The sequence below is a fragment of the Sesamum indicum genome, linkage group LG10 (assembly GCF_000512975.1).
Source record: "Sesamum indicum cultivar Zhongzhi No. 13 linkage group LG10, S_indicum_v1.0, whole genome shotgun sequence".
In the NCBI taxonomy this organism is placed as follows: domain Eukaryota; kingdom Viridiplantae; phylum Streptophyta; class Magnoliopsida; order Lamiales; family Pedaliaceae; genus Sesamum; species Sesamum indicum.
This window is the reverse complement of record NC_026154.1, coordinates 3,742,891-3,756,265: the sequence shown is the minus strand read 5'-3', so window position 1 is coordinate 3,756,265 and position 13,375 is coordinate 3,742,891. Positions and strand designations below refer to the sequence as shown.

General features: G+C 34.6%; 3 protein-coding genes across 3 annotated transcripts in view; 1 reads left to right on the top strand and 2 right to left on the bottom strand.

The window, feature by feature from the left end:
* The window catches only part of LOC105171860 (vesicle-associated membrane protein 722), a 2,622-nt gene extending 966 nt beyond the window's left edge, over positions 1-1,656 (bottom strand). The window contains exons 1-3 of the mRNA XM_011093107.2: positions 1,275-1,656; positions 254-395; positions 46-166 (exon numbers count right to left, since the gene is read on the bottom strand). Of these exons, the coding sequence (XP_011091409.1) occupies positions 46-166; positions 254-395; positions 1,275-1,464 (453 nt within the window). The 5' untranslated portion in view covers positions 1,465-1,656. The remainder of the gene's footprint in view (positions 1-45; positions 167-253; positions 396-1,274) is intronic.
* On the bottom strand, positions 3,632-6,929 carry LOC105171859 (ribonuclease P protein subunit p25-like protein). Its single transcript, XM_011093106.2, has 8 exons — positions 6,703-6,929; positions 5,942-6,022; positions 5,716-5,804; positions 5,547-5,621; positions 5,347-5,441; positions 5,126-5,242; positions 4,969-5,031; positions 3,632-4,009 (listed from the first exon to the last, which is right to left on the bottom strand). Exons 1-8 carry the CDS (start codon positions 6,823-6,825, stop codon positions 3,900-3,902), a joined length of 753 nt encoding a protein of 250 aa, XP_011091408.1. The 5' UTR covers positions 6,826-6,929; the 3' UTR covers positions 3,632-3,899.
* Positions 8,751-13,375, top strand: part of LOC105171857 (uncharacterized protein sll0005) — a 10,176-nt gene continuing 5,551 nt past the window's right edge. The window contains exons 1-4 of the mRNA XM_011093104.2: positions 8,751-9,258; positions 9,944-10,093; positions 10,928-11,098; positions 12,721-12,864. Coding sequence (XP_011091406.1) covers positions 9,019-9,258; positions 9,944-10,093; positions 10,928-11,098; positions 12,721-12,864 — 705 coding nt within the window. The 5' untranslated portion in view covers positions 8,751-9,018. The remainder of the gene's footprint in view (positions 9,259-9,943; positions 10,094-10,927; positions 11,099-12,720; positions 12,865-13,375) is intronic.

Genomic DNA, 13,375 nt, shown 5'->3' with positions numbered 1-13,375 from the left:
AATGAATGAATATCACGGTGACCGTGAATAATGGAACATCTCTCCCTTTTCAATATTTTCCATCATCACACCCTTTACTTCAGAAACCTGAGCCTTGACCTTAGCAAGTTTGTTAATTTCTTCAGGATTATCTGAGCAATACTGCATTTGCTCTCTCAGTTTGGGGCTGCAATACAATAAAGATTTTGACAATGTCAAGTAAAACAAATAAACCGAAGTATTAACCCAAAAGAAAACCAGCTCTTGAGTCTACCCAAACTCCTTCTTGAGACTATTGGCACCACCGGTGGCTTTTTTCCCTCCCGAATATTTCTTGTTAAACTCATCCTTAATACGCTCCAGAAAGGCAATAGGGAGTTGCCTTCCAGCAGATTCAGTTGCGACAACACAATAGGCTACAAGATGCAGCATTAAGTGCATGAATCAGTAAGAAAGATTGAGTACCAGAAAAATAGTAGAAAATCAATATATAAATGCTGCCCTATGATCATCAACAGGAAATCCACTGCAATTTTGTTCGCCCTAAAAACTTGACGCTTTTGGTTTTCCAAATAATTTATGATCGGGACCTGCAAGTCAGCTCAATACTAAACTTGACATGTCTCATTCTTACTAATCTGTTATGATTAATAACTCTGCAGTAAATCCAATAGAAGACAGTCGCTTAAAGAGACTATTAATGCTTTTTGTCTAGAAAATGTTTCTCTTGAAGGATTGAAACCTGAAATGACATGAGAGTAGAATTCATTATTTCATTATGCTCCTGATACTAATTACGAATCTTGAGTTCCCAAGCAAAAACTTTTTGCAATAATCCAAAATCTCCTGTTCCAGAAAGAAGAAAGAAAGGAATATCCCATATCTCCAAGAACTCTTAGAAACACTTAAAAAGTACATCTTTCTCAACATCAAATCTTCGTAAGCTAATCATTCTTGGGAGCTCGAGCACAAATGATTCCCTTAATGTGTGGAGTTCCATATGGAACCCATCACATTAAACAACTCAATTGTTCTATTGTCCTGTGTCCCAACCCAATTTCAACAGAAATAACACATCTTCCTTCATATTTATCAGAACACTTCATGCATGAAAAAATTTAGCTAATCAAGAAACAAATGAATATAAATCAAGAAAAATGATAAACCCAAAATAATCAGATCAAACAAAAAGATGGGCATCCCAGAAAACCAAAAAAAAAAAAAAAAACAAAAAAACCATCACCGAAACGTGAAAAAAGAGAGAAACAATAAGGATTAAAGTTATAGGTACATACTGAATCCATTCTCCACAAGGTAATTGAAGGTGTGCCCATCGCAATTATAAGTGAATTTGTTGCTTGAAGCGGGCAGCTTCTGCAAACATTGAGATGCAATAGAGGTGAAATTCCCCTTGAATTCTGTGTACTCCGTCAATATCACCGTCCCCCTCGCAATAAAACTGTAGATCAACGTCTGCTGACCCATGATCACAAACGTTCCCGGCACCACGTTGATTATGGATATTGAAAGGAAAAACCCAAAACCCGCAACAATGGAGAAAGTGAAATGAGAAAGGAGTCGAAGACGGGGGAGGGGGAAATGAGAATGAAAGGAGAGGAGAGAAATGGGGAAGAGAGATCAAAGGCATGGAGTTCTTGTATGAGGAGAGTTCGGGTGGTAAGCTTTTCTCATTGTCTAAAATTGTATTTTTCATGCAATTATGGTAAAGTATTTCTATTTCCAGTAAACAAAAATGTATATGGAGTTTAGAACGTTGCGGGAAAAATCGTCTTTTGTCTCATATGTCAGCAATTTTTGTTTGGCTAAACTTTTTAAGTATGCTATAAATTTCTACATTTTATAAAATATTTTAGGAGTTTATAAAATGTTGAATCTTATTTTAAAAATAAGCTTATAAAGTATTTGGATAAAAAAAAAAATTAAAGCTTTTCGGATGTGAAAACATAATAAGGTTTTTTATTGGTAAAATAACTAAAATAGGCATGATACTGTTAGAATGAAATAAGTTGTTATTTCTTGATATATTTTGTTTTAAATTTTTTTAAAATAATTTTATAAATAGTATACATTAGCTTAATTTTATATAAAAATAAAATTTTAAACAAAAAAATTGACGAATTATTATCTAATTTTTGAATAAAAATAATATATGTACATTCATTCTACTAGAATACTAACACAGATATATAATTGATATTTTCTTTATTATATACAATGGTTATTTTTAGTCAATCTAATTTATAATTGTTAGGATGGATGACCAAAAAATCGATTAGATTGACCTGGATGTAATCTATTTTGACACTCGATATTATATAATATTATTATTTAGTGAATAAAATGAATATTCGCTATTGGCCTTCTTCTTTGTTATGCTCATTCCGTATGTTTATATTTGCTTAAACATTATTAACAGAGCCCACAAACTATTTGGACAATCATGCAGTTTGTCTAGACATTAGATGGCGGTCATCAAATCAAATGCCAAAGGATTGAATTTGAAACGTTCTCAGTCAATGACCTCGAGAATGGGCATCAAGTGTCTTATAGAAATTTGCACAAGGAGCCGCATTCATTTGATTTATAACTAAATAGAAAGAATTTATATTTTTCTGTAATAAATGGACAGAATTTATTTATAACTAAAGAATGATTTCTTAAGCAAATTTAAAATTTAAGGGCATTAATGTAGTTCTAGATTATGATATGAAAAAATGGGTTTCGGGTTTGCGTAATTTATCTTTAGATTTGTTTATGACCTAAATTCGTAAATAAGGCTTCAATATAGTTTAGACAGACCTTGAATCATTTAAATATGTGACCTAAAAAGTAAGAAATGGTAAGAACAATACCGAGAAGGTCACGATATAACTTTTCAATGCTTAAATTAATAAGATTGCATATAAAAAATGAGTAAGCTAGTTAGAAAAGTGTTGGTAGCAAAAATTGTACCAACAATATGGCAGACTAATATTATAAATTTTTATAGTTATACAATTTCATAGTTATGTAACTCCTTCATCCTCTCTTCAAATTTAAATAAATTTATAAAATCTGAAATAAAATGCTTGGTGCTAATGAGTATTTTGCAGGGGGGGAAAAGTAATTAAATCCTATTTTAATTTTAAAATTTTAATAAGCTGTTTTAATTTTAATTTATATTAACTACAAAATTATCGTTATTATATTTTATAATAAAGCTTCATTATCTTACTTTATCTAGACAGTTCAATAAATTACTTTTATGATAAAATACAATATTTTATAAACTGTAAAAATATTTTATAAAATATACAAATTTACAAAATCGTTTTACTAAGTTTAGCTAAATGCCCTCTTAATGTACACTACACAAAGGTAGTAATAATGATAAAATATATGTATTACGAGACGAAATATTTCTGTTTCTCACTAACAAATTTTCATAATTTGAATATTGACATTAGGAAAATTTTTCACTAACAATTTAAAATATTTTTTAAAAAAACATAACAAAAAATTAAAAAAAATAAATAAAACTTTCTCACATATGGAGTGTAGATGAAAACTAAAATATGAAAGTAGCAGTAAAAAACACGAAAGAAAAATAAATAGAAAATGAGTTCCAAGTGCACATAATAATTTATATAAATGAAACTTATCTTTATATGTTATTACAAAATTTGCACTGATACAAACATGGAATGGAAGGGATTTTAGCAGAAAAACAAGACCAAGAGAAATGACTCTTGAAAAAGAAACAGACTATGGAACAGTAACCTGCAATCTTATAATCAAACAGACAAATCTGTTGCTGAAAGTGAAGAAATAAGTTGCTGCTTAAGGTTTCCAGTATACATTTTTTCTGATAGATATGTTTACCATCTGCAATAGACTGCAAATGGGGATTCCTTTTTGAACTATGCTTGATTGTCACCGGCCCGTCCTCTGCCACCCATTCTTCCACGTCCATAGCTGTAACCCCGACCTCTGCCCCTCCCGCCACCTCTGCCTCTTTCATATCCGGCGTCTGTTATGATTACAAAGTACAATAAGTATAATAATAGCATCCAAAGCTCAAAAAATATGGGATATTCGGATCTGAAATGTGATGGTTTTTCCACCAAAATGCACTGGTTTTGTGCCATTTCGCATCTTTGTCGGGCTAAACCGATCATATCTATGAAATTTGATGGCTCTTTGTAAACTTTCATCTGACAGATAGGCCTGAAAAATAAATCAAGCTATTCGATACTCTATTGAATTTTATCGATAAAACCTCGTTTGAGTTCATCTCGTTGAACTTAACAAACTAAATTTGAACAGAACTTTTTGTTCGATAAGCTTCGAGCTTGATTAGATTAGTGCAAAAATAATAAAAATATATTTAAAATATCAAATTACTCAAGCTCCATTATTTTTGATCCAATTAAAACTCGTTTAAGTTCGAATAGATAAAAAATGAAACCACATTCAAACACAATTTTTCAAGCTCGATAATGATTCAAACAAGTTTGATCAATGATGTGTTCGGCTCAACTCGCATCATTTAGACCCTAGTGACAAAAAAGGAGAAGCGAGAGAGCATCAAACAAAGAATTTAGTATTCTCGTGCGTGCGAAAACACAGGTAGTAAAGATTAGGATTGAGTGGATCTGCCGACCTTGCAAATCTAATGTAATCCTGAATTCAAACACATCCTCGTATACAAGCTGAGAAACACATAGGCCAAATATCCATGTAATCTACACTTTGTCGTAGAACTCTTAGACGTTAACTATGTACCTCTCAAGTCTCAAATATCACAACTATAGTAATATAGGTTCTTAATCTATCAGCTTTGCCAGTAACCCAAATTGCAGCCCCATATCTTTGCCTGAATTCATTTGGTTTTCTTAATCAACATTGATTATATTATAGTCGGCAACAAGAAACACAATATTCCAAGAAAAGAGATGAAAACAGTGACCCAAGATTATGTAAACTTACCACGGTATCCCCAGCCTCTGCCTCGTCCCCTCCCTTGACCCCAATTTTGATATCCAATGTTTTCTGCAAGAGGAATAGAACAGTAAGAACAGAGACTAATTGCAAAACAGAGCAACTCCACCAAAATCACAAGTACATAGATATACTAGATCAGCACCTTGATAGTAACCATATCCACCACTGGTTCGACCACGCCCTCTGCCTCTGCCTCGGCCTCTACCTCCACCTCTACCTCTACCTCTACCACTACTGAGCCTTCCATCCCGGACATTATCTAGGCATCACAAAAAATTTCAGTAAGATGGTTAATAAGTAAGACTCTCTACATAATGGACAAAATGCTTAATCTGAAAAATCGAAACAAAGTATTCATGGTACCTTCACCAGCATCTGCAGATGACAGAGTAGATGGATTGGTTTGCTGCTCTTGCTGATTTTCATCATTTGCTTGCTTCAAAATTGGAGCTTGGTACCTATATCATAAAAATCTACCTATTTCAGCTATGCACCAAAAAGAGAAACATAACTGATATAAAATACATTTTCCTCAATGTAATGGGATAGCAGCTTGTATTTACCCTGGAGAATTCTTGTTCAGCTCAGTAGTTGACAAAGTAATAGCAATTAGAGAGACTTGGCGTTTCATTTCCAAGCTGAAAGACAAGGACATCAACAGAAATTGTTAGCCGCCGCCACTGCAAGTATACATTTTTTGGTATTCTCAGTAACTCAAATGAAGGAACTTACGGATTTAGGCCCTCTTCAATGGGCTCATAGGCATCAGTTATAGTTGTCGAGCTAGTTGATATATTTTGATGTAATCCAGGGATCCTCTTCTGTATTTATGCACATCTACAAATGTTAATGTTGATATATAGTTTCATACATATACAAACACTAAACAGAAGTTTGATTGTAGATAAAGGATTTCTATGAATTCCTAGATGCAAGTCAAGAGTCAAATTAACAGGACCTTTATAAGCTCCGCAATGGCCACAGCCTTACTAATAGCCTGCCCCATCGCCTTCAGTATAATCTCCTTCTCGTGCTTGTCCTGAACATCATAATAGAAATATCTACAAGTATTGATATCAATGCAATAAAGCAGTACAAGATACCAAATTTCAAAAATTAAAAAAGTCACGGAGATAAAAAGAACATCAACAAAGGACAAGAACAAGAAAACATGATTCCAAAGCTAAAATCATCACCGTATCTTAATCACCAACACTGTCATCATTATTCGCCTAGGTGAAAAACAAAACCATCTCCATTTTCCCAAACATAGCAGAACTAGTAACATCTACTTCACGAAGCTTGAGCCGTATATAACATGATTTCATTTTCACTCAATTCATATGTCCTCATATAAGCTTAAGATAAAAGCAAGATATGTACTCAAACCCCATATAATTAGTAGGTTTACCAATATAAACCTTGAAATTACAAATAGAAGTACATGTATCTTTCTATTCATCTTTTCATTGACTGCTGAGAATTCCAACTGAAACTAAGCAATTCCCTTAACTTCAAAAGCTCATTTCCTCAATAGCTTTGGATGCCCAAACAACCCATAAAACTCTTGCAACATAGAAACTCGGAGACCCTCTTCAAGACTCAATTTTTTTCACTAACAACCATTAATCCAATCAAATCAGCCCCACAAAACCACTTCATGAAGAAGCAGTAAGTCTGAATAACAGAAGCAAGAGGCTACAAGAGTATGAGAAAAACCTGGAACAAAGAGGTAGCATAAGTGATATAATTGCGAATGAGACCCTGAGCTGTGACTCTAATTTCATTCTCGTTAATGGGCTGCTCTGGTTTCGGCTTCTCCACCCTCTGGTACCTCTCCATTCTTCTCCCTTCACTCGCAGACTGTGTGTGTTTCTGGAGGATTCTTTTTTGCTTCGTTCGGTTTGGGAAATAGCGGCAATGCGAATAAGTAGAGACAAGTGTTTTTGAAAGAGCACTGCCTCGAGGTTTTTCTGACTCTATGTCATGGCAAAATGTTGACTTCCAATTATGCCCTCGGCCAAATTGGTTATTTCGTCTTTATCCACTTTCAAGTTATCATGAAATGTTATCAAGTGAGGTACTTAAACAACAAGCACATTTATTAAATAATTCAATCACATATTTAATCTTACTCTAATTAGCCTAATCTAGCTTCGGTTTACGTTTACTTCTAGTTATGGGGCTTGGGATTATTATTACTATATGTATTTATTTACTGTTTGACTTTAAATTATTTGTTGAGTCAATCTCATCTGAACAAAATAATAAAAATATCTTTTTGTCTAAACTTTTAATAACATATTACGCACCCTCACATTCCACTACCTAGCTGCCACTATAAGAATGTAGTGTCACCAAATCAAATTACTCAACCACACGCCACCACCGGCCACCTCATCTCCGCCATCAACCACGGATTCAGATGCCACCCTCAACCCTAGTCAAGCGCCAATCGACAGTCTTCTCAGACACGAGTGCCACGTTCTCATCCGACTCCCCCACCAGCAGGTGCCACATTCTGGGATAAATCCTCAATATCTTGTCCTTGTTGGTGGCGCTATTGTAGAGATTCTTCATGTAGGCAGAGGCACAAACAATGTCGTCACCATCGTGCCCGATTAGAAACGGCACATCGACATTATTGAACTTGCCTTGCATCTTGCCGCACACATGCGTAACTCCTATGTTGTGGCTGCGTACGACCTTAGTAATGGCTGCCTCGGGTTGGCTAGCGCCAGCTTCTGCTTTCACTAGACTTCTTCATTGATAAACAATAGGGTAAAGTCCAAATTTGAACAAGTATATATATCAAACTGGAGTCCAGTTGCTAGTATAATTATTAAAACGGTTAATTATACTTAAACCCCTTTAAAATTATAAAATTACATTTTATTCAAAAAGGTTTTAAAATTAGATTTACATCACCTTCGAAAATTCATCATATATATCTAATCCCCTTTTGTTAGAGTCGGAACAACTGACTTTAGTAAAAAAAAAATACATAAAATTCTTAATTTTACTTTTCACTCAACATTCCCCTATAATATTTTTTACACTTATAATAGGGTACGTATAATATATATATATATAATCAAAAGGTGTAATTATAATAAAATATTGCTCCCAAATTATAATTATTGGATAGAAATTAGTCATAGATGAATGAAAAAACTAGTCATCTTTTGGTACTTTTTTTACTTTCTGTATATGGAGTGAGATTAACATCATTATTACATTTATTCTTGAAAATGTCTTGTTCAAGTATTTCATCTAATACCTCAAGAAATGTGTGCAAAAATGATGTTCACCTCACCCCATGTACAGGAAGTAAAAAGAACAAAAAAGTTATTGATTTTTCCATTCACAAATGACAACTTTTTAATTAACGGCTATAATTCAGAAATAATATTTTATTGCAAATACATCCTTTTGATTTTATATATATTACATTTATCATCTTATAAATGTAAAAATATTACATAAGAATATTAAATGAGAGGTCAAATTAAAAGTTAATGTACTATTTTTTGCCAATATCAGCATTTTCATCCAAATCCTAATGAGGGGTCAGGTATAAATAGATAATTTTTTATCATTTTAAAAAAAATATGGATATATATAAAATAAAGTCCTTAGAATGAAATAAGCATTTTAGTAATTGAAGATGAGAATAAATTGCAGCAAATGAAAAACATGTAACCATGTAAAAATGAACGGCAACAAGGCTTGCTCAGAATCGCGCCAATATAACTGAATACTCACAAAAACTTTTCCTTCGCTCACATTCTTCCACGTATCCGCCCAACTACCAGACCCCCCTGCCTACCCCCTGCTTGAACTGCTCATTTTATAGTTCACACTGTCAGCAAATCACCAAAAACCACGCAGAGCACACAGTGAAATTTGGCTTTTCTTTCGCCGTGGGCCAAAATTTTCACTCTTTTGCTCCACAATTTGCGTTTCTGCTAGGATCTGTCCACGTACGGGCACGAAGGAAGTAGGAATTTGATTTTTTGTTGACAAGGTTCCGCCATGGACGCAGCTGCGCAGCTCGTCTACTGCGGAATCGATCCTCTGTATCGCTCCTCGCGGTTTTCTTCTGCCGTTTTGAATAGCAAGGCAAGGAATTCCAGGTTTTTTCCAAGAATTAAGAAAAACGCCGTTGTGAAGGCCATTGCTACCGAGCCTAGACCGTCCGACACTAAGCCTCCAACAGTCGTTAATGGGTCTCCCAAAACGGCGTCGTACAAGCCCGTCAACGGTGCATCTCCTGTAGGTTCTAATAACTTTTTCTTTTTTTGAGTTTTATAAAGTTGTGTTAAATTTTTGAGTTTGTTGAGAAAACTAGCTATTGTTGGAAGTTGTTGACTTTTTCCAATTTTGTTAAAGAAAAAAAGAGTTATTTGGGTTTTGGAGATTTTGGTCATGCTGAGTGATGAAGAGATGAGACTTTTAGAGTTCTTCTTTTGTTTCAGGTTTTATCTTTCTCTGTTGGTGGCTGATTGGTTGAAGTTTACTGACTAATAGTTCTAGTAGTTTGACTAATTGGAAATGAAGCAGCAGAGGGGAGAAAATAAAAATGCAGTATTTATATGATTATGTTCACCCAATATCATAAAAATGTTAAAAAATGCATCTTTCCTGAAATAAAGAAGATAGTTGAATTAAGAAACAATTAATGAAAGTAAATTTGAACATAGGATCAAGTTTGAATTATAGAGATAATCTCATCTCTGTAAGATTTAATCTCCGTTTTTCTTCTATTTTAGTCACATAAGAAATGAAAAGAGCAGAGGTGCCTAGTTCAAATCTCCATATAGATGCATAAAGTTGACCCTTGTTAACGCTGTTCTGATGAAATATAACTAGGACAACCAAGTTATTTGTTACTTTATTTGTGTCTATATGATGGACTCTGGGTGACGATTCTTGATGCTTTGTGATCTGGAAATGGCAGAGAATTCAAGATGTCTCGCAGGAGATCAAACGGGTAAGGGCGCAGATGGAAGAAAATGAAGAGTTGGCTATCCTTATGAGGGGGCTTCGGGGTCAGAATTTGAAGGACACATTGTTTGCTGATGACAATATCAAGCTCCGTCTAGTTGAGGTTAGTAACATGAATTTCGTGATTATTTTGATAGTTTGATTGCTTTTCTAGATGTTTATTTTCTTTTCACTTTTATGATTTCTCTTCCTAACTGATAAATGATAATGATTTGTTAAGGATCTCCACTGCTAATATTGGAACTTGCCCTTGAGTATAATCATGGAAGTAAGGTCAATAAGCCTAACTATGCTGCATGTTTTGTGCTTTATGGTAGGCCCATAATGATTACTCAGATTTGTTATTTTATCTTTTTCATGATTTTTTACACTCACCTTCTGCTGTGATTCTCATTATTGATTGTCATGTTTATATTAGACCTGTATGTTCTGTTGCATAGATCATATACTGTTTTAGGTACTACAATTTTGCTGCTTCAAGCAATTAGAGAGTTTTGATTTGATCCATTGTTTTGGTAACTTTCGAATTAGCATGAGTTATGGCTTAGAATTTTTTGTATTGCGCTCAATTATGTGAGAAGCTTGAAACATTTGCCATGTGATTCGCCAAAACAAGATGAAATGCTACATGTCTTGTTACTTGTAATACTCGGAATGTTACAAATTTTTAATGAGATTAAATGAAATAGGGGGCATCAATTTTCTGACATGCTTTTGTTGATATGTACTGACACATCTTGTTACTTGTAACACTCAGGATGTTCTAAATTGTTAAAGAAATAAATTAAAATATGTACATATAACTTCCATATACTTTTATTTGTTGAAAATACTATGCTGTGACATCTGAATTTGCATCCTGCTTTTAGGTTGTGGAGGACAGTTCTTTTGTTTGAAAACTTGTAATAATAATGACATGAACCTTTTTTTCCTTCAGGTTGATGAGAGCAGTGAGTTTTTGCCATTAGTGTATGATCCAGATAGCATTGCAGCTTATTGGGGAAAGCGGCCACGTGCAGTTGCTACTCGTATCGTTCAGTTAATGTCTGTTGCTGGAGGCTTTCTCTCTCGTCTTGCCTGGGATCTGATAAATAATAAGATAAAAGAGGCAAGGTTTCAGTTCCTTTATTCTTTGATTTGCCAGCATGCATTTGGTTCTATGTGAAAATCTATGAAAGAATTATCTACCTCTCTATGAGCAATAAGTTCTTGGTCCCTGGTTTGTCGTTTTGTTATGGATTGGAAGACTGAGGGTGATGTTTCTTGATTCAAATCATCTTTCAGAAATTGATTTAGTTTCTTTTTACTGAACATCTCACATGGTCAAGGGGTGCCATTTCTAAATCTCTTGGAAATTGTGGGACACCATGAATAAGCATGATTTGTCTCAGAGGAGCATTGCCCACTTAAGAGAAATAAAAAGGTGACAATGTTAATGGGTTTCAAGGAGGCTAGTGATTGAAAAGAATTGCAAGGAATGATATTTCAATAGAGGTCTGGACTTCAGAGGTTGGTTTTGTCCACAAACATTTGTGGAGGCTTTTATGCTCTAGCTTTGTAGATACATGCTAAAAGCTTTATTACGGAAGGCCTTCTCTGATCCTTCAACAGTGGAAATATCTGATTGATCACTGCGTAGAAATGCTTCCACTTTTGAAGTTCAATCCAGTTTGGAAATCCATTTGGAATTGGAGGGCAACTGTTCTTGGGGACCATCTTTTGATTGATTCCCCCCAAAGTGATTGAGGTCCAAGACGCTTCTTTAGAGCATCACAGAGAACACGTTGATTATATGGCTTTATACACTAACATGAAACTCCCTCCTAAAGAGGAGAAGTTCTACAGTGCAAGTATCTTTTAGGCATGTTAAGGAATATTTTAGGCATGCTCAGGACATCGAATGCATTTAGATGGCTGCTATGAATTATATCTTCTAGGCTGTGGAAACAACCTTGAGAAATCATGCTTTGGTCATTGCTCATTAAGAAACAAGTATTAAACCAGATAATCAGATTATGTGCAACTTTGAAGATCTGTTTTTGGTTAATCTATATAGAATACTTTCCAATGCAAACTATGTAATTTAAATTTTCGAGGAGATCTTCAAATATTTCACCACCTCATACCTACAATCAAGCTGTAGTAGTTTTATGTGAGAAAAGTCAATGTGGAAACCATATTGTTTCTTACATTTACAATCGAAGAAAATAGCATGAATGGAGTCAAAGTCTTTTCAGTGCCAAGGCCTCTGTCAGTGCCTTGAACTTATAACACTTAAACTTTGGAGGATTTTCTCCACTTCAAGAGGAAAGAAAAAAGAAACAGAATGAATAATTTCTGAGACCGCATAAGCTCTTCCGCTTTTTCTCTTTACATGGTTTTGGATTTTGGAATGAGCACTGATACTCAAATCCATGTCGATGTTGAACGGTTATTCTGTGAACCCAAATGGATGGACTATCATTCAGGCCACACCATCTTTTGCAGTAGTCCAAAGACGAAGGTTGAGTATAATAATAATGATGCTGACAGGAAGAATGTACCTCATGTCAGTCATGGATGGAATGTGTTCTTTTTGAATAATTATAAAATAAATCATGTTTACTCAAGCTGACCAAATTTTACTGCAATAATATACATTTACATTATTGAATTAGGTGAGTGTTGCTGGTTAAATTTTACTCCATGATTTTTACCAGAGCCGAAATCTCGGTCTTTGTTTTTACACAGAATGAGGTCGCTCGTGCCATTGAATTGAGGGAGATAGTTACCTCTTTGGGTCCAGCATACATAAAACTTGGGCAAGCGTTGAGCATCCGACCTGATATACTGTCACCTTCTGCAATGGTTGAACTACAGAAGCTTTGTGATAAGGTAGAAAATTACATTTTGTTGTCTCTTTGAACTTACATTTCAGTGATGTGCTGGACTATCTACTGCTGGCAGCAACCTTCCTCCCCTCAAGTCATGGTACAAAGTTAGATGGCTAGACTTAGGAAGATAGAAAACTTTTACCAGTGAAATAAGAACTCACTGGGGGCTTTTGATGCACTCAATTAAGTGTTCCTTTCTTTGTCAGTTATATTCTTGACCAACCATTATGTGCACACTTAAAATTCAAGTTGAAACGGGATCTGGGATTTCTTACTATTGTCACAGTGCACTTGCACATATATTCTGCTGTGAAGAATCATATTCCTTACTTTAACCTCAAAGGATATATATATTCATTTGAGAACTCTGATTCCATCTCTTCAAAACATAGGGAGGTAATCGAGGTCAGCATGTGAACTTCTTTACTTCCCTGAGCTGTTAGCTCCACCAAATATGAGATGTACTGAACTGATTGATTCCATTTCGTCCTCCACCTCTGAGTTCATAAAAT

Bases quoted from the DNA above. Each gene is read 5' to 3' on its own strand.
- LOC105171859 (XM_011093106.2), bottom strand. From the start codon at position 6,825: ATGGAGAGGTACCAGAGGGTGGAGAAGCCGAAACCAGAGCAGCCCATT. The intron at 5,243-5,346 runs GTACCATGAATA...TGTGATGCCTAG, and splicing joins ATCTGCAGATGCTGGTGAAG to ATAATGTCCGGGATGGAAGG. The intron at 4,010-4,968 runs GTAAGTTTACAT...TAATCATAACAG, and splicing joins CAGAGGCTGGGGATACCGTG to ACGCCGGATATGAAAGAGGC.